The 18,077-nt window shown below is 52.2% G+C and overlaps 7 protein-coding genes across 7 annotated transcripts; 4 read left to right on the top strand and 3 right to left on the bottom strand.

Moving 5' to 3' along the window:
• Positions 1-1,255: 1,255 nt before the first annotated feature.
• On the top strand, positions 1,256-3,253 carry Aud_003303 (putative pre-RNA splicing factor Srp2; the record flags this gene model as incomplete). The annotated part of the gene is made up of 6 exons (XM_043288256.1): positions 1,256-1,307; positions 1,697-1,825; positions 1,953-2,113; positions 2,582-2,655; positions 2,715-2,811; positions 2,870-3,253. The coding sequence occupies 6 exons, from the start codon at positions 1,256-1,258 to the stop codon at positions 3,251-3,253; spliced, it is 897 nt and encodes a 298-aa protein (XP_043144191.1).
• A 1,255-nt stretch (positions 3,254-4,508) lies between these two features.
• Positions 4,509-5,630, top strand: Aud_003302 (dihydroneopterin aldolase; the record flags this gene model as incomplete). Its single annotated transcript, XM_043288255.1, has 2 exons — positions 4,509-5,360; positions 5,427-5,630. The coding sequence occupies 2 exons, from the start codon at positions 4,509-4,511 to the stop codon at positions 5,628-5,630; spliced, it is 1,056 nt and encodes a 351-aa protein (XP_043144190.1).
• A 1,284-nt stretch (positions 5,631-6,914) lies between these two features.
• Aud_003301 (AGC family serine/threonine-protein kinase) lies at positions 6,915-8,702 on the top strand (the record flags this gene model as incomplete). Its single annotated transcript, XM_043288254.1, has 1 exon — positions 6,915-8,702. One exon carries the CDS (start codon positions 6,915-6,917, stop codon positions 8,700-8,702), a length of 1,788 nt encoding a protein of 595 aa, XP_043144189.1.
• Positions 8,703-9,140: 438 nt separating this feature from the next.
• On the bottom strand, positions 9,141-10,835 carry Aud_003300 (putative cyclin; the record flags this gene model as incomplete). The annotated part of the gene is made up of 1 exon (XM_043288253.1): positions 9,141-10,835. The coding sequence occupies one exon, from the start codon at positions 10,833-10,835 to the stop codon at positions 9,141-9,143; it is 1,695 nt and encodes a 564-aa protein (XP_043144188.1).
• Positions 10,836-11,720: 885 nt separating this feature from the next.
• Aud_003299 (ELL-associated factor) lies at positions 11,721-13,007 on the bottom strand (the record flags this gene model as incomplete). Its single annotated transcript, XM_043288252.1, has 1 exon — positions 11,721-13,007. The coding sequence occupies one exon, from the start codon at positions 13,005-13,007 to the stop codon at positions 11,721-11,723; it is 1,287 nt and encodes a 428-aa protein (XP_043144187.1).
• A 630-nt stretch (positions 13,008-13,637) lies between these two features.
• Positions 13,638-15,302, bottom strand: Aud_003298 (Dor1-like family protein; the record flags this gene model as incomplete). Its single annotated transcript, XM_043288251.1, has 1 exon — positions 13,638-15,302. The coding sequence occupies one exon, from the start codon at positions 15,300-15,302 to the stop codon at positions 13,638-13,640; it is 1,665 nt and encodes a 554-aa protein (XP_043144186.1).
• A 401-nt stretch (positions 15,303-15,703) lies between these two features.
• On the top strand, positions 15,704-17,610 carry Aud_003297 (acid phosphatase DET1; the record flags this gene model as incomplete). The annotated part of the gene is made up of 3 exons (XM_043288250.1): positions 15,704-15,718; positions 15,779-16,675; positions 16,747-17,610. The coding sequence occupies 3 exons, from the start codon at positions 15,704-15,706 to the stop codon at positions 17,608-17,610; spliced, it is 1,776 nt and encodes a 591-aa protein (XP_043144185.1).
• Between the last annotated feature and the right edge of the window lie 467 nt (positions 17,611-18,077).

Here is an 18,077-nt window from a genome sequence, read left to right as displayed (position 1 = left end):
GCCCATACCCCGTGTAATTTCTCTTTCATTTTCATTGTCTTGAATTGTTTCTGTGTCGTTTTGGAATCGATCGTTCGATGCTCATCCTCCCGGACTTCCGTCGATCAACTCTACGGGTTAGAGCATCCTTTTACTCTGTTGACATCTTGGTTCTACTGACAAGTTCTCCCTCTTGGGTGATGTTTGTACTATACAAAGGGAATATACAAAACTCAGCGTACATGAAATGTACAGGTTGGACAGGTTGGTTGGATATACAGAGTATCAATAGTCTCGCATTACTACACTGGCACACGAAGTAAAAAATTTACGTCTCTCTCTTGGCAAATTCTCAGTAAGCAGCACCGCCATGAGAACTTCCGAGACCCAGATTGATTTTAGACGCTGAAGTTGGAGCCCCGTGGGGACTGGAGAGCTGAACCATGGAAATGGCGGCGATGTTTCCAGTGATGGCAGGTCATACGTCGAGAGAAATATAGCTAGATAATACTTTGATATCCACCGCTATCATCGCAACATTTGTTTTCCGTCGAGTGTTGATCGGTTCGTCAAGAAGAACAATTTGGACCTCACAAGCCTAGCGAGTATTCTAAGGTGAGGCTGCCCAGAGTTCCCAAGGCAATCTGGGCGGAGCCACGTGGGGTCATCAAAGTGAGGCGGCCATTTCTGGTTGATCGATCACCTCTCGCATCGTTTCGTCCATCGCTGGAAAGAGGAAAATCTGACTGGAAGAAACATAGCCCTGCCCAGCACTACCTAGTCTACTGATTGGCGGACGATTTACTTAGCTAGGGAAAGAATGGACAAGCTGGTAGTGATCGCAGGTACGTACCTCTCTACCTTAGTACTTTCGGTCTGGCGGTCAAACCAACCTCCACCATCCCCGTCTCGACTTTCTTTCTCCCTCTTCAACCTCACAGTTCTCGCTTCATCTACCCTTTAACCTACCCCTCCTTCTTCATCTCGCTGTCCTTTCTCACCTGATATATTGACCTGATTGTATCTAGCAGCTACTTCATCCTTCGAACCTGGCCTGGTTTCCATTTTCCAGCCCGTCGTACGAGCCACATCTGGAGATTCTGCCCTTCCACTACGCGGGATAACAGGAATACACTGCCATACTAATCTCAGGAGCACGACTATCTGAACCCCAGGACTCCTGACCTTCCGCTCATCTCCTTTTTGACCTGGATCGTTTTGGCCACCACAAGCACAAGCCCAACGGAAGCCAGAATCATTCTGCTGTCTAACCGCCATGACTGAGGTTTCCTCCACCCGACTTTATCTCGGGAATCTTCCCCGCAACGGTATGCAGGCCTTTATCATCAATTCTACCCTTTCCTAGGAGATATCCCCGTCTGTTTCAACCCGGATTCTGTAAACCGTCAACTTGCGCCTTCCAAACCCACCAGGAGAGACCCTTTGGACCACCTGGTCTTTCCATAACCCTCATGGGTCTCCGAACTGTTTCCTGGAATCTTCCTTTGTCCTTGGACATGGGGATGTGAGGGCGAACAAGCATCTCCCAGATCCTAAGTCTCCAAATTTCCCGGCCTGCAGCACCCCAACGACTACGGACATAGTTTTCTTTTGGCAGTTCAACCTTGTGCTTTTCTAGACTGCTCGTTACTTGTGTCGCGATGAGCTGACTTTTGCCGATGGCGCCCGTGTTGGCGCCGTTGTTGCTTTTATTCAGTGACAAAACAGGACATCGAGGAACACTTTAGTAGCCATGGCTCTGGGAAGATCACAGAGATCAAGTTGATGAACGGATTCGGGTTCATCGAGTACGAGGATGCGATGGATGCTAGAGATGTCGTTCCTGGTAAGATTTTTCTGGAGCCCTACCTTCACTTTGGACAGGATCGCCTGGCTGACAATCCCCCATCTAGCATTTCGTAAGTTGTCGACGCAGATGATTGACCTTATCAGCTTGACTGATCTGTAAACAGACGGCAGCGACTTCAAAGGCGAGCGACTTACAGTCCAGTTTGCGCGTGGACCACGCCGCAAGGAAAATTTCTCTGGACCCCCGGACCGCCCTAACATGCCTCGTCCTCGTCGTACGATTTTCCGCATGTTGGTTTCTGGTCTCCCGGAAACAAGTTGGCAGGTTAGCAGCCCATCTCTCCTTCTATTAGGACCTCCCGGATACCACACAGTCTGGCCACCCAATGTTCCATGCGCCTTCCATTTTCCCAATCTCTGTACTTTGGCTTCCAGGAATTCGAACTCAGGATCCATGAGGCCCAAAGTCAACACACATGTCAAGCTCATAGAACCTGTTTGCTTTTGACATGACCTCGCCATGTATCCAAGGACGTTCAGACGCCCCAGTCCAGATGGTCGCAATCCGGATGTCCACGATTTCCTTCTTGGATGGATGACAGCGTGACTACCGCGGACTTAAAATAAAGCTTTGAGCCCTTGGATCGACATTAAGACCCGTTCCTGTTTCGTCTCTCCCATGATTTTTGTCTCTTTTGATTTTGTCCACCTTCTCCTGGCCTTCTTGCATTACCGGGTTTTGGCTGGTGTCTATTTCCATTTGGAAGCCGATTCTTACCACTGGATCATATAGGACCTGAAAGATTTCGCACGTCAATCTGGTCTGGACGTTGTCTACTCGGAGACTGGCCGCGAACAAGGAAGAGGGTGGGTGAAGCTTGAAATGTCACGGATGATAATTTGCCAATCATTAACACCGAATCAAGGTTCGTTGAATTCGAGACTGCAGCTGACCTGAAAACTGCCATCGATAAGCTTGATGGACGAGAGTTCAAGGGCTCCCGAGTGAGCTGTGTCGCCGATGTAAGGACCTCGTCAGGACATGTGGTACGGACCAGGATTCTTAATTGTTTGCTTCCAGATCCAACCTCACGACGATCGCGTTCTCCGTGATCCATATCGGTCCCGCTCACCCCGCCGCAGTTATCCTCCTATCGACGAGTACGACAGGAGATTTCCCGCGCCTCGCGGTTACAGCCCCCGCGCCCATTACAGGGAACGCTCGCCTGTTCCTATCCGCCGCGACTATTATGAACGTGATGGCTACGGTCGTCGCACCCCTCCTCGGCCTCGGATTGAAGACTATCCCCCTCCTCGTCGTCCTTACGATGACCCCTATGATGCCCGGCCTCCACCACCTCCCCGCCACTATGATGACCCATACATGGCACCGAGACCCTACGGACGTCCTCGGACCCCCCCAAGAGCCGACTACCCACCTTATGACCGCCGTGGATACTGGTAGTATCTATATTCTGCTTGGATTGTGTTGCATAAATGGCGGATACCCATTGAGTCTCGCTTCCTTTGTTCTATGACTTTCTGCATAATTGTTTCCTTTTACTGGGATGCCCGCAGCTTTACCGAAGCATTCGATTACCTAGGACCGAATCGCAAAACATGCCATGCGGATCTCAAGATGGAAGGGACTTTCCTACATCCGTGTTGAGGGGTGAAATTCCGGATACGGTGTGACTACAATCTCTTGCTTGCAGGTCCAGGATGGAGCTCTATTCCGGGGATTGGGCATTCGACGGGTACATGATTGCAGGACTTACGACTTTCCTCGGTTAATCACAAAACTCGCCAAGGCTTCTGGCTGCTAATGATACTTGTCGATATCGACTGAAACCCACTATCCGTTTTTATTTTTGTGAAGGGAGCTTACTGGACTTTTTCGACGATCTGGCCCTTGAAAAATCCGATCCCGGCCGTTTCTCCTGGGGAAGAGCTTGTAAATCTGAACTAACTAATCCTTTACATCTACACTGGTCCTTTTAAGGCTGTTTTCATTTGAAAGACCCGTACGCAGGTGTGCCCAAGGGGCTAAATTAACGTTGTCCGACATCCTATCTCGGACTACGTTTGATTGATGGTATATAAAAACTCTCGGAAGAGAGAGATAAATCCTCCATAGGTGGAGCTGGATTCCTTGAGTGACAGCAAGAGAAAGGTATTGGAGTGTGGGGAGCTCGATGCCAGTGGACAAGCCCACCAAAGCTTGACACTTAGGAGATGCCGTTCGCATGATTTCAATCAAGGCCGTCTTGGAGCTTCACAAACGTTCATGCAAAGAGCCAATAGGGAAATCTTTGCCCAAAATCTATCCTAAGCACATATTAGAGTTGTGTCGAAGTATCATCATTCTTCGTCATGGGGTCTCGCCGCACTATGCCGCACTAACTAGAGGCGGAGCAACCCCACTATCTCCATTGTCAAGAGTCAGGACTTCGATTTTCTCTCAGCCTAGCTCAATAACTTCCTAAGAATATTGCGTGAACGATTTGAGAGCTTTATTTATTTATGTGTATTCTTTTTCATTTTCCAATTGTTTCGAGTTTATCTTGATTCTGCCCCAGAAGAGGGTCTTTGCTCACCAAGATCTCCAGATACTGCCACTAACGTCAGTGAATTTACCGTGTTGAGCTCTAAAGCCGACACTTCTCCGGTAGATCCATCTCCATACAACAAGAAACATCTCTCGATACATATCCCTAAATATGGCTGAGCAACGGGTAAACGTCCATATTCCCTCCCACCCAGCCGTCCTGGACAGCGTTCAGCTTCGCAACATTCAACTCCCCTTGCCCGTTGCACCAGACCCATGGCATCGCGACGGAAAGCCACAACCGTGCACCGCATCACTGAAACTATCCTACTCGTCCGCTATCGCGGCCGCAGCCGCCGATGACGTCTCCCTCTCCCTCGACTACGGCAAGCTCTACCGCCGCCTGGAAGAAGACATCCGCAACATGGGAAAACACAGCCTCTCCTCGGGTCAGCGGATGGTCAGCGCAGACGGAAGCCGGAGGGACGAAATGATGCACACAGAGATCGGGCAAGATGTAAGGCTGACTGCGGGGATTGTCGCCAACTGCGGCCTGGGGCTGCTCGATGAGACGGCTGCCGGGATTCGGAGAATGTCGCATGTCCATGTCCATCCGGGCTCGAGGAGAGGGAGTGCGTCGGCTGAGATACAGGCGCCACTTGCGGGGCTGTCGTCGGCGAGCCCGCCCATTGATGGGGTGTTTGGGCAGTGCGAGGTCTGGTTGCAGCTGCCCAAGGCGCTGCTGCGTGCGGAGGAAGGCTTGAAGTATCGGAGCATCACTGTCTGGGGGTATCGGCAGGGAGACGAGAACACAGCGCCTGACTCGGAACGGTGCCCTGTTGTTTTGGAGGAGGAGTTCCGGATAGATGGTATAAGGTGCCATTGTATCCTTGGAGTGAATTCCCATGAGAGGGTTGAGAAGCAGGCCGTTATCATCTCATTGGAATTCAAGGGCCCTGGGCAATTGGCTTGGGGCTCTACGGTTGTTGATACTTATCAGCAGATGACGAGAAGGGTTGCTGAGGTAAGTCACCCATCGTCTTACTATTTTCTGTTATGTCTCAAACTGACTTGCGTCTCCCTGTCTCAGGAAGTGGAAGAAACCTCCTTTCAGACCGTGGAGGCCCTGGCTACCTTCGTTGCGCGCATAGTCACCGTGCAGTTTGCCAATGAACGAGTCACGGTGAGGGTCGAGAAACCCAGCGCACTGTCATTTGTCGAGAGGTCTGGGATCGAAATCACCCGCTCACAGGCATTCTTCGAGAGATCAGATCTGGAGGGAGGAAGGGTATAGCCAAAGTCTCGTCGGATTTTGTGGCTTAATGCATATGTTGTCCTAACATACTCAGTCTATACAACATGTACCTGTCAGCTTACTGTCAGCTTAGTTACTGGGCACATATAGTGGACAAATACCCTAGGAAAATTGAGCTTGAAGCGACCCTCTTCGTTCAACAGCACGGAGACTACTTACGCAGGCTTACTGTTTCAATGACTTCGTCTTGTATCAGGATGTGAGTACGTACGTAGTTCTCTCTTCCTGACGGTTACCTCCGCCTTGCCGTTGTAGGTCACTTACTAGTAACTCAACGATATATGCACGCAAAACAGTGTAAGCTAGTCGATTCCTCTTCTTCGTATGACATGCAAAGGTACACATGCTCAGTCCAAATAAAGGATACAGACCATTATCATCGCCATCTCGATCCAATGACGACAGCACGTGAAAGCAGTCTACTCAAAGTGGAATAGTTTCGCTTAGGTCACACGCGTTCTGATTGGTCCCGCAACACCCGCATCAATTCCAGTGTCAACGGGTGTTCTTTTTCTTTGTGAAAGTGTGAAAGTTGGATCTCTTGACACTCAGCTTGCCATTCTCCCTTACTTCTTACTCTCAAGAATAGCCATTTCAATTCTCTTCGCTTGGATACTGATCCAGCTTCTCGACCTCGTTTATCACATCTGCCGTTCCTCTATGTGCCTGTCTGCGCCCTCCCTATCCTCGTCCGCTTATATCCGCTTCGCTGGCTGCCTTGCCAACTCTCGCTCCTTGACCTTGAATCGAACCTTCGGGCTTACTCCCCGCGGATCCCTGGAGAAATACGCGTTTTCTAACATTCAAGTCTTGTCGGCTCCCCTGCTGTTCGACTTCTCGGTTGCCGAGGTGGTTTGGCTAGGGGTCCCTGGTCCGTCCTGAAGAAGGGCGGACGGTAAACTGTGAGACATTCAGAGCTACGGGCGTGACTTCCTGCGACATTACGAGTGGGAGCGGTGACTTCTGCTCTGAGTTTCTCCCGTTGAAGGTATGTCTTGGGCCCCGGGATAGTCATCTCACTTGCTCCTGCTTCCTGCTTCCTGTTTCGCGTTTCGCCTCGAAGTTACCCCGCAATGGCTGCCAAGGGAACTAACAATCATTTTGCGCAATCAGATATTCTTCGATAGGCTATTGTCTGTTTACTGTTAGTTGTGGAGTGGATGAATTGAGGTCTGAATCACAAAGCGTGCTTGTTGGCGCTGCCCGACCTCCTTGTTGGAATCTTGCCGTCGCTGTCCTCGACCGGGATCCTTTGCCGAAGACATGGATGCACCGATGCATGATGATCTTTCCGTGGGAGATGTTTTTGCACCTCAGGCGGACATGTCGCAACCTCGTAACGATGCCCTTCTCGACAATAACCCTGATACTCGCTTTCGCATGAGTGGTGGCAGTCCGACCCGCAAGCAAGTTCCGGTCACCAAGGATGTCAATGAAGTTAGTCCCTTTCCAGCACACAACCTCAGCGTTAAGGCCTTGTCCGGTAGAGCAGACCGTCGCAGAAAGAAGAAAAAACATCAGGCAAGCGAAGTTCCCCGCGCCATCTCCACTGTCCGCGGATTTACTCCACTCGCCTCTGGCGACGAAGACTCGGATTTCTCGACCACAAGCGCTAAGGTTCGTCCTTCGTCACGAGCACGCGCTCATGCGGAGAGCAATGGAAACAGCCCCATGGCTCAACCTGCCGCTTGTGGCGTGAGCGCTTTGAAGCTTCAGCTCGATTCGCTCAGCTTGTCCGGCAGCTGTAGCCCTCAGGCTGCGCGGAGTGACCTGTATTTTGAAACCCCGAGCAATGCAAGCGTTTGCTCGGATAGCGACCAGACAGAGGTCCTGACTAGTTACGAAGTACCCCTGGAACATGATTTCGTCAGCTCCGATGCTGCAGCGGAAGAAACGTCCGCGAGTCTCCCCGTTGCGCAGGATGTCCGTACTCAGCTGTGCCGCAAAATGACAACCGCAGACTTTGAGCCGTTGCTCTGCCTGGGCAAGGGCTCCTTCGGAACCGTGCTGCTTGTACGCCATGCGCTCACTGGGAAGTTGTACGCTCAGAAGCAGTTTCGTAAGGCATCGCTCACCGTTCACAAGAAACTCGTGGAACAGACCAAGACTGAGCGCGTGATTTTGGAAAGTGTGAACCGTCATCCATTTGTGGTGAAACTGTTCTACGCGTTCCAGGATCACGAAAAGCTGTACCTCATCCTGGAATATGCCCAAGGTGGTGAGCTGTTTCACCACTTGGCGATGGAACGCATGTTCGACGAAGATGCCGCCGCATTCTACATGGCGGAAATGGTTCTCGCTCTCGAACATCTGCACCAGAATGTGGGTGTGATCTATCGCGACCTTAAACCGGAGAACTGTCTCCTGGACCGCGATGGCCATCTGCTCCTGACCGACTTCGGCCTCAGCAAAATCGCAGTCAACGATGACGATCGCTGCAACTCATCCCTGGGCACCATTGAGTACATGGCTCCCGAAGTCGTTCAAGGCAAACCCTACGGCAAAGCCTGCGACTGGTGGTCTCTTGGCGCGCTCGGCTACGATCTACTCACCGGCTCCCCGCCCTTCAAGGCCAACAACAACGCCAAGCTGCAGGAGAAAATCGTCAAGCAGAAGCTCACGTTGCCCTACTTCCTCGGTCCGGACGCCAAAGATCTTCTCACCCGCCTGTTGCGCAAGGAACCCTCCAAGCGACTTGGCTACCACATGCCCAAAGACCTGCAGACCATCAAGAATCATCGCTTCTTCCGCAAGATTGACTGGAAAGCGCTGGAGCGCCGCGAGGTTGTTCCCCCTATCCTCCCCGTCATCACAGACCCGGCTCTGGCGGAGAACTTCTCGGCCGACTTTACTGCCCTGCCGCTGAGTCCGGTCGTCACCAGCAACGGGTTTGACGATTATTACTCTCTTCGCCGGCGCCCCAGCCAGCGTGCAATATCGACAGGTCCAGATGGGATGAGTTGCGACAATGACCCATTCGGTGGATTTAGCTTTGTGGCTTCCAGCAGCCTACTTGATAATGGAGTGGGTGTTATGACCCAGGATTACTGATAGCCTTTCTTTGTTGTCCAATGGTTGCATTTCACTTTCAGCCTTGTTTGAATTCTACCACGACTGGTGTTACTGGAGATCTTGCTTGGAAATCTTATATAGCGGATTCTCTACAATTCAAGTATCAACGGAGTACAGTATCCGTTCTATATTGCTGGATTCTCAAATCATATACTATCCAAAAAAAGTCGACCAGCCGGCCAAACAATGCATGCTCAAGGTGTAGTGCATAAATGCAATGAACGCAGCTGATCGAGCCGCTAAATGATCGTATATATGACCCATGAGGAAGTGCTCGTTACGCCAGGTCACTGATCAGTCAATCAGTTGGAGAGACTCCCTCCTTTTCTTTGTCTGGATCATGTATGTTCTCTGCAACTTATTAATTGTAGTTGTCGTAAGAACACGAGGAGCTTCAAGTCTACGGCGAAGCTGAAATCAAAGCTCCCCTTCTTCACTGCCCCCACCTTCGTCTTCCTGAGCGGCTTGTTCCAGCTGTGAGGGCAGGGGTGGAGGTGGCGGCTGAGGGATATCCGGAGGTGGTGGCGGTGGGGGTAGAGGTTGATGATGAGGGTGCGCTGGGGGCGGTGGGGGCGGTGGATGCTGCTCCTCGAATGACTGCGACCTCCTTCCAAAAGACGGCCGGCGTCGTCTCGCGGGATCATCGTACCCACGGTACCGATCGGGTGCGCGGCGATCGACTGAGTTCCGTCTGTTGGGGATTCTCGCTCCGCCTCCGGGTGGTGGTGGTACTGGTGGAGCACCGTGCGGCGGCATATTCTGTGAAACGATTTCGTCAATGCGTTGTTGGATTGGATCGGCTTCCCTTAGACCTGCGCCTTTTCCGCCGCCGGGAGGGCGGTGGTCGCTATCTCGACGTGGGAATGGACGGGGAGCCGGTGGTAAGGGATGCGGGTGACGAAGGTGAGTGGGAGGATGAGGTAATGACGGAGGTACCTGGCCGTTGAGATGGGGCCGGCCCTGAGAGGAGAAGGAGGAAGGGCTTCCTGCGTTTGGTAGGCTTTGCGAGGAAGGAGCGGATGGACTCTGCTGTTGATCCTGCGAGCTGCCGCGTGGCGCCGCATCTGACTCCCTGCGTAGTCGTTTCGGAGAACGCTCTCCGTTGGAGGGGGCTGAGACGTTTCCTCGAGTTTCGCCGCTGTCTTCTGGCTCTTTCGATCGTTTCCGTCCGTGATTGACGTCTGACTCCGCTGCAGGACGATTTGCGGGACTGCCAGCGTGGGGGATCCTGGTCTTCTCAGTGCCCTCGTCCGACAGTATTGGGGTGGTCGGGTAGTACTGGCTATGTTTCTGCATGGCATTGTTCTCGTAGAGCTGTGCCATTCTCATGCAGGCGCGACGCACCTGCGTCAGATCCACGTCAATCTGCTCCCACCACGGTCGACCGCGGTCGTCGTCCGGAAATCCCACGTCGCAGTGCCGCGCTGCGGCGTATAGAGCGGCGGCAGCGATGGTGCGTGCGTTGAACTGTAGACAGAGGACGGTAAACATGGAGTCATTGACAAAGGCCCATGCAGCGTTGCGGAGCGGTTTGTTTTCATTCACGCCGAAAAAACAGATAAAGTCGTAGAGGATGCGGTACGGCTGTTCGAGCTGCAGGTCGAAGCAGAGCGCCTCCAGGAGTAAGTCCTCATGGTGAAGGATCGTATCCCTCCATTTCCAAAACTCCTTGGATTGCTCGTCCACCACCAGATTCGGCTGCTTTTGCGCCACTCGGCAGCAGGCCACCACGAGCTCTCTCATCCTTCGAACATTCTCTTCAACTTTCGTAGCTAAGAATAGTGCTGTGGCCGCGATGGGATAAGGATGCATGCCCGGTCGTTGCGGTATATCGACCATGCTGTACCGCATGAAGAACCGGTGGAGGTAGACGGCGGCGGTCGCCAAAGTGAGCTGGGGCAGCTTCAGCATGATGCCGACCTGGGTGATGAAATTGACACCTTTGCTGCGACTAGTATGCTCCGCTTCAATCTTCATACCGTCAAGTTGGGATGGCGTACGAGTGAGTTCTTCATCTGTGAAGAGCCATTGGGCTTGCGATGCGTCGAGGATGGGATTCGACTCAGCAGGTACAGGCAGTTTCTCCGGGGAATGCGACGGTGCCGAGGCCATGACGTATTGAGGATATTGTCTTGCCGCAGCTCAATTACGCTGAGACACAATCAAGTTGACAGAATGTTTCCTTCGATGTTTATTGGGAAGTGCTCTGGACTATGAACGGCGTTCAAGTCCTATCTCTTCGAGGAGGACAGCTGAGCAGGGCGCGCTGACCGCACGTGGTGCTGCGTGTCTGTCCTCCCTCCACAACAAGGAGATGCCAGAATTGCGTGTTTTATGAGTTCGTATCAAACATAGCGCATGGTAAGCCTCGTGGTACTGCGAGCTGACTTTTCGCGGTCAAGGTGACTTGTGAAGCGTGCTTAGCCAGAAGACGAGCAAATGGCGTTTGCCGAACGAGTGTTTGGGTAGGTGCGGAAGAAGCTCCGAAACTCTTCTGCTTGAGTAGCCGGAATAACCCTTCTGTCTTGATCAAAAACAGCTCTCAACGATAGAGTATACTGTGGTCTTGTGAAGGCTGGATTGCTCACACTGTGCCGCAACAATCCAAAAGATAGTCTGGAGTGCGGATTGCGAAAGGCCCGGATCATCGAGTTGTTCCGGGGTATGTAGATCGGCTTCAGTTGACCCAGTACAAGGAGTACCCGTATCCTACAACAAATCAGGCTGCTTTTGAAATTGGCGAGCTCAGTTGAGAGAAAATAAATTCGTTGATTTCTGTGTACAAGTATGATTCGATCATGGTATCGTTACCCTCTAGTGACCTGGTGGACTGGGCTGGGTCCAGTGCCCTCGCTGCAAAACTCCAAAACGACGCCATGCACGCAAATAAATCTGACAGATAGAAAACAGAATACTGTAGACAAAGGTATCGCGACAATTCGGAGATGGGGCCGAGATGCAAGATGTGGGAAAATAAGACAATAGAACAGAAAGGTATCATTCCTCCTCACTAACCTCACTCTCATCATCACTGGGAACATGGTACTGCAGAGACGGTGGCTGGTATTCCTGCTTCCTCGCTTCTTCCTCAAAAGCAGCCTCCATTTCAGCCGCTAGTGCATCGTCATCGTCTTCAATCTCCTCCTGTGTTGCCGGTGCTGTTTCCACCCTCTCGGACGAAGCACCACCGCGGCCGACAGGAGATGGTAGCCGCAGAGCTTCCATTTCTTCCTCACCATCTTCCTCCTTTCCTGGAGTATTATTGGACGAAAAGTGTGCTGGATTAACCCTGAAAGCGGGACGAGATGGAGGGGGTGATCCCATATCGATGATCAGATCTCCGTCAATTATGATATTAGAGCCTGGTGACGGAGCCGCCTTGAAGGACGATACCAACTCGGTTCCAGTGTCCGAGGGGGATGATTTCATTTCCCCAGCTGTGATCTCCACCTCCTCTATCTCTTCCTCCTGAGGCTCTTCCCGCTCAACTTGCGCTGGAGGCTCCAGATTCGTCTTGGGAGCAGTTTTTGTTTGGTTTCTAGAAGGTTTGCTCGGGCGTGATAGTTGACGGAGAGGATTGGTTTGAGGCTTAGGCCGAGCTTTGGGACTTGGAGTAGGTTTGGCGGCCGCGGTCATCAGAGGGGTATTGGCTTTACTGGTATTGAGATGAGCTGCCATTGCACCATCCGAAACGGACTTGTCATCGTCAGCGTTTTCTTTTGGCAGGAAGTGACGATAGTCGTAGGGATTGCTGTCATCAGCGGGACCGTCGTCAGTGTCAGCGGCTCTTTCAACTGCTCCGTCATCACCAGAGCCCTGGTCATCATCATGCAATGTTCTCAGCTGCGTATACTGCTCCGTCACCTGCTTTTCAGTTTTATTAGGTGCCGACCGAAGATTGAAGTTCAACTGCGTCGCAATCGGCTCGAGAACAAAGACCTTACGGTCCGGATCAAAAACCAAAACCAGATTCCGCTCGCGGGACTCCGGCGTAGCATGGTCTGGATCCACGCTGCCTTTGTATGAGTATGTTATAACACTATGATCGGCATTCGGTGCCTTGTCAGTGATCGTGAGGTTATATAGGTCCGGATATTGCGCAGATCTGGTGATATGGGTGCGTTGCTGCGAGGACGCGGACTTCGTTTTATAATTATACTGAATGTTGATCAACTTCGATTGCGGTTTCGTGTCTCCTCCGGCCAATTGATCACCCAAGATGATAGGATAGTCTTTGGTGGGATCAATTAATCCACCCGAGGGGAACAAAGCCGAGGCGGCCATTTGAGATAAGACTCTGGCTTAGAGAGAGCGACCGAGTGCGCTAGAAGTCGGGCGCTAATGTATGTGAAACCTGTGCTCTTCAATAAGCCGTATAAGAAGGTCTCGTTTCTTTGTGTGGTCAAGCACAAAGAAGACGGGGCAACTACACACAAGGGAGCCCGTCACTCCGGGGAGGACAACGAAGGGGGAAGGAGGTGGTACAATGAAAATCGACCATAGAGGAATAGGAACAGAGAAAGCGTAAGGGAATATAGGTATAGAAAAAATGCTGCAGAGAGCAGCTAGACATGTCAGCTACAAGCTGGCATCTGACTTGAAGCATGAAACGTGACGAGATGAGATTAGATGAGATGAGATGGGATGGGATGTGACGGGGGGAAGGGAAGATGACGGCGGTCCAGACAACGTTGGAAGGCGGAGACCAAAAGGCGCCCGCAGCTAGACCTGAACAGGCTTAGAGTCTCCCGGGCCAATCCTTCGCTGATGAGGACGCCCCATCAGCCGATCACCCGTCGACCCTCGGTGGCAGATATATCATATGGATATCGTGAGTATCGACTGGAAGAAAGTTATTTCTTGAGGCTCTCAAGTCTAGCCTACTGGTAGTAACCTTTATCTCGCGGCTGTTGTTCAATGAGGGGGTGAAGTCACCCGCGTGGTCCCTTTGGAGGCAGTTCCGGTGAGTTGTTCCAACCGCCCTGCCAAGGCTCGGTGCTTCCGTGTAACCTCTTCCCACTCATAGGCGGCAACCCCCTCGTGCTCGTCTTCCGCGGTACTCATCTCCGTCAGAATCATGCTAAAGTCTCCCCCCAGTCTTCCCAAGCTAGCAGCGCAATATAACACCTGAGTTAGAAGACTTTCGCGAGAGCTCTTATCTTGAACATTGGGTAGATAGGTGTGTAAAGTGTCAGTCAGTAGCTGGATGAGATGCATAGGAAAGGTTGCCAAAGCTGCTGGAAGGCATTGTAAGGGGTCATCCATGCGAGTCGGCTGTGACGAGCTTGTTTTAATGCGGGCATCAATCCCTCGCAGGCCTGCAATAACCGACTCTGACTCGGCTTGGTCAGGGGTGAAGATGTTCTTATACAGGGAAACAATTGCAAAGCTCTGCTCCCTGAAGATCTCAATGTATCGTTTCAAGAACTTTTCTGTCTGGTGGCCGTGAGACCAGGACGAGTTCGGTGTCCCATCCTTCTGATCGGTATTCCGGGTTCTGCGCTGGGTCTCCTGGTCTGCTAGTTCTCGCAGAGGTTCCAATGCCTCTAGTGTCGAAATCAGATTTGCCAATCTGCAAACCAGAAACAACGCACCGAGTGCGCCTTCCCCGGTGCCCGCTCCGCCGTCACTGTGCAAGCCCTCCAATTCCGGAGCCACGCGACGTAACCAGCCTACCATTCTCATAGCCGCTGCCAACCGAAGGTTCTGCGTACGAAGACCCGCTACCAAATTTGTTGTCATCTCCTTCATTGCATCCTCGGCTTGAGAGGCGACATCCTTGACGAGGGGAGAATCAGGGTACAGTGTCTGTAATCGCTTGATGTGAGCGTATAAATCCAAAGCAGATGAGTAGGTTGTAGAAAACGAGGTGCCGCCCGCGGCAACAGAGCTTGCAGCTGCCGAAGAGACAGCTGTCGATAGAAGAGAGGGAAGTTCTAGAATGTCGGAAAGTCGATCGACATTCTTCGCCAGCTGCATGACCTTCTTTCGCCGCTCCAGAGACGGGTTCTCTGCGGCTCGGCTGTACTTGGTAGAAAATCGGACCGCCTCTTCGTCAAGTTTAGGTATTGCATCTCGTAGATTCTGTGCGTTGCGGGTCAATTGGGGAATTGAGGTACGGAGCTGAGAGAGGTTATCGGCAGAAGTGATAAAGGCCTTGTGCGAGCGATTTGATAAGGCCTGGAGAGACAGGACGGTAGAATGCGAGGATTGCGCCAGAGATTGCGGTTCTGTCGTTTCCAAGGCGTCAAGCGACAGTGTTGACAGTCGGTTCAAGTACTGAGCCGTAGTCGTGTCATTATCTGGAGCCAACGGCGTCGAGGCAGCATTTACTGGAGAGAAATGAGGAGCCAACAGGTCGTAAAGATAGTCAGTCATGGTGGATCCCGTGGCTGTTCCCTTTTGTAAGGGAGGAACAGTTAACAAAACAAAGTACAGCTGACCAATGGTGGACGAAGAACTGGCTAGAAGCTGATGCGACGAAGTCTTGAATACCTTACCTAGTGGTGATGCGGTACGGCAGCCATTGCGGCAACAAGCGCATCTCCGCATATCCTCCTTGACGCTACGCCAGTCCATCCCATCCCCCTCCGGCGCCTCAGCGTAACCAAGGCAGACCTGTCTAGGCCAATCTTTGTCTCTCCATTATAAAGCCAAACCCGCCGAATATCCAGGCTCTTGGTATTGCTATATCTCCTAGTGGCCAGGGCTTGTGTGCAACTTCAACATCTCACATCCGATAAACTAGCCAATTGAGGGATACTCAGGTACTGCCCGCCACTCTCATCCCAAAGCATCGCTTTCTGCTCTTTGAGTTTAGCTGTACATATCACGATTGCTCTGACTAGACAGAAGATTTTCCAAGAAAGGCCACTTGCAGGTGTATAATCCATAATCCGCCATTGCATGACCGCGACCTGACTCCAGCACTGTCATTTTTCACTGCTCCCCTCCCAACATCAACCGATGTTGTATCAACCATGGGCAAACCGCGGGTTAGCTTTCCCTCGGTCGCATTCTATGCCTGGTACCTCAGCGTCTCACTCAGTCAATAGATGATCATCTTGATCCGCCATGCGCAGTCAGAAGGAAACAAGAATCGGGAAATCCACCAGACGATCCCTGATCATCGGGTCAAGCTCACACCCGAAGGACATCGACAAGCAAAGGAGGCAGGTAGCAAGCTGCGTGCTCTTCTACGGCCCGATGACACGATACACTTCTTTACCTCCCCCTACCGTCGGACTCGGGAGACTACAGAGGGGATCCTCGAGTCATTGAGTTCTGATTCTCCGTCCCCGTCGCCATTTCCCAGACATACCATCAAAGTATACGAAGAGCCACGGCTGCGAGAGCAGGACTTTGGCAATTTTCAGCCGTGCTCTGCGGAGATGGAGCGGATGTGGCTGGAAAGAGCGGACTATGGACATTTCTTCTATCGAATCCCGAATGGTGAATCTGCTGCGGATGCTTATGACCGAATTAGCGGCTTCAATGAGTCGCTCTGGCGTCTATTCGGGGAGAATGATTTTGCCAGTGTCTGCGTACTGGTAACTCATGGTCTCATGACGAGGGTCTTTCTGATGAAATGGTATCACTGGAGTGTTGAATATTTCGAAGATCTGCGCAACATCAATCACTGCGAGTTCGTCATCATGAAGCTCAACCCGGACAATGGGAAATATGTGCTTCAGAACAAGCTGCGCACATGGTCCGAGCTGAGGAAAGAAAAGGAAAACGAGAGACAACGAGAGCGAGCGAACAAAGACCTCACTTCGGCTGCTTCTCTCACCCCTGCTGCCTCTCCTGTCCTGATCAGACGCAAATGGGGTGGATGTCCTGACGGCTGTAACCACGGCCTTCACAGGAAAAGATCCTTACGATCTTCACCGACGACTGGCGGTGACCTGACGCGTGTTGGGAGTGAGGCGCAACTCTCCACGAGAAGTAATGTGAGTTATCCCTAGCTTGAAAACAGCCATGGCCAGGTCACAGGTGAATGACGCTAAATAGCGCAACACAGGTCGATCAGCAATACATCACGGCCCCTGAGCCAGCACTAGGGGACCGTTCCACAGACTTTAGACCGACGGACCAGGCTGTTGCCCCCTCTGACGCTCCCTCAACCCGAGACGTTGATGCTACTTCCCAACCCACAATTCTCCCCACAGACTTTGATGCCAGCACCGACCGCAAGACTCAAACATCCAAAAGGCCCAGCCCTCATCCGACGCCCTCCGCTGCTTCGAGCCCAGGCCCGATATCCAGGCGGCCCGACCTAGCCAAGTTTCACCGCGACAGCGAGGATCATCTTCTGCACCCACCAAGGTCAAACTACGCTCTCCTCCACCTCGGCGGCCGCGACGGCGGCGGCTCCCTGAGTGGCGCAAACAGCGTCGCTCCGTCCGAGGACGAGCGCGAAGACGCAGGTTTCTGCGGTGACCGACTCGACCAGCACAAGCCGAACTCCTCGCATGAATTCGCCGACGACGGCGACGATGAAAGCCACACCAAGCAGGTACAACGACCGAAGCGGACGCGCTCACGCCATAAGCACAACCATAACCGTTACAACCCAGGCCACCACCACAACCACACTCACCACTCAGCCTCGGTGAAACACGGCAACTCCAAAAAGGGAGCAATGCACACCGGCGGCACAGACAGGTCGCAAGATACCACGTACACCCCTGCCGAACCACCCGCTCAACAAGAAAACCATAACGACCGCACACACCTTGAGCACGAATCCCAGCAGGCCCATGTACACGCGAACGACGACGACGACAACAACAACCACAGCGGCGCGGATGACGGGGATGACGTCGACGCTGCGCTCGAGGCCGAACGGCAGGCAGATCAGAGTATCAGAGGGAGTGTCTACTGATTGAAACTCTATGCATTCTCCCTCCATCGTTATCTCCCCATCCCACCTTTTGCATGTAAACACGCACCGGCACGTATTTCATACGACCGTCTGCGCTTCCCTAATTTAACCCCGTATTACGATATCTCACGATAGTTTCCATGTTGATACCTTGAAAAGAAGCATAGATTAAGAATGATGCGTTAATCCATCGAGCGAAAATGGAAAGGAACGCTCGCATGACTATCTCGTTCCATTTTCCTAGTGGTACGGCGAATAGAGACGTAGATTTACCCAAATATCGTATCTGTCAGCAGGTACAAAGACTGAAAAGGCAGATACACCTGAGAGCTCAATCATCTCAACATCAGTCCGCAATGGAGTTCATCACGTTTCCATGTAATCGAGATCCAGGAAGCAAGGCGCGGCAGATTCAACGCGGAGCCTCTGATGATGGTTTACACCAAGTGTCCATAGTACTAGGAGAA

The sequence above is a fragment of the Aspergillus udagawae genome (assembly GCF_001078395.1).
Source record: "Aspergillus udagawae IFM 46973 DNA, scaffold_2, whole genome shotgun sequence".
NCBI classification, from domain to species: domain Eukaryota; kingdom Fungi; phylum Ascomycota; class Eurotiomycetes; order Eurotiales; family Aspergillaceae; genus Aspergillus; species Aspergillus udagawae.
The sequence above is the reverse complement of the archived record's forward strand: the minus strand, read 5'-3'. Positions and strand labels throughout refer to the sequence as shown.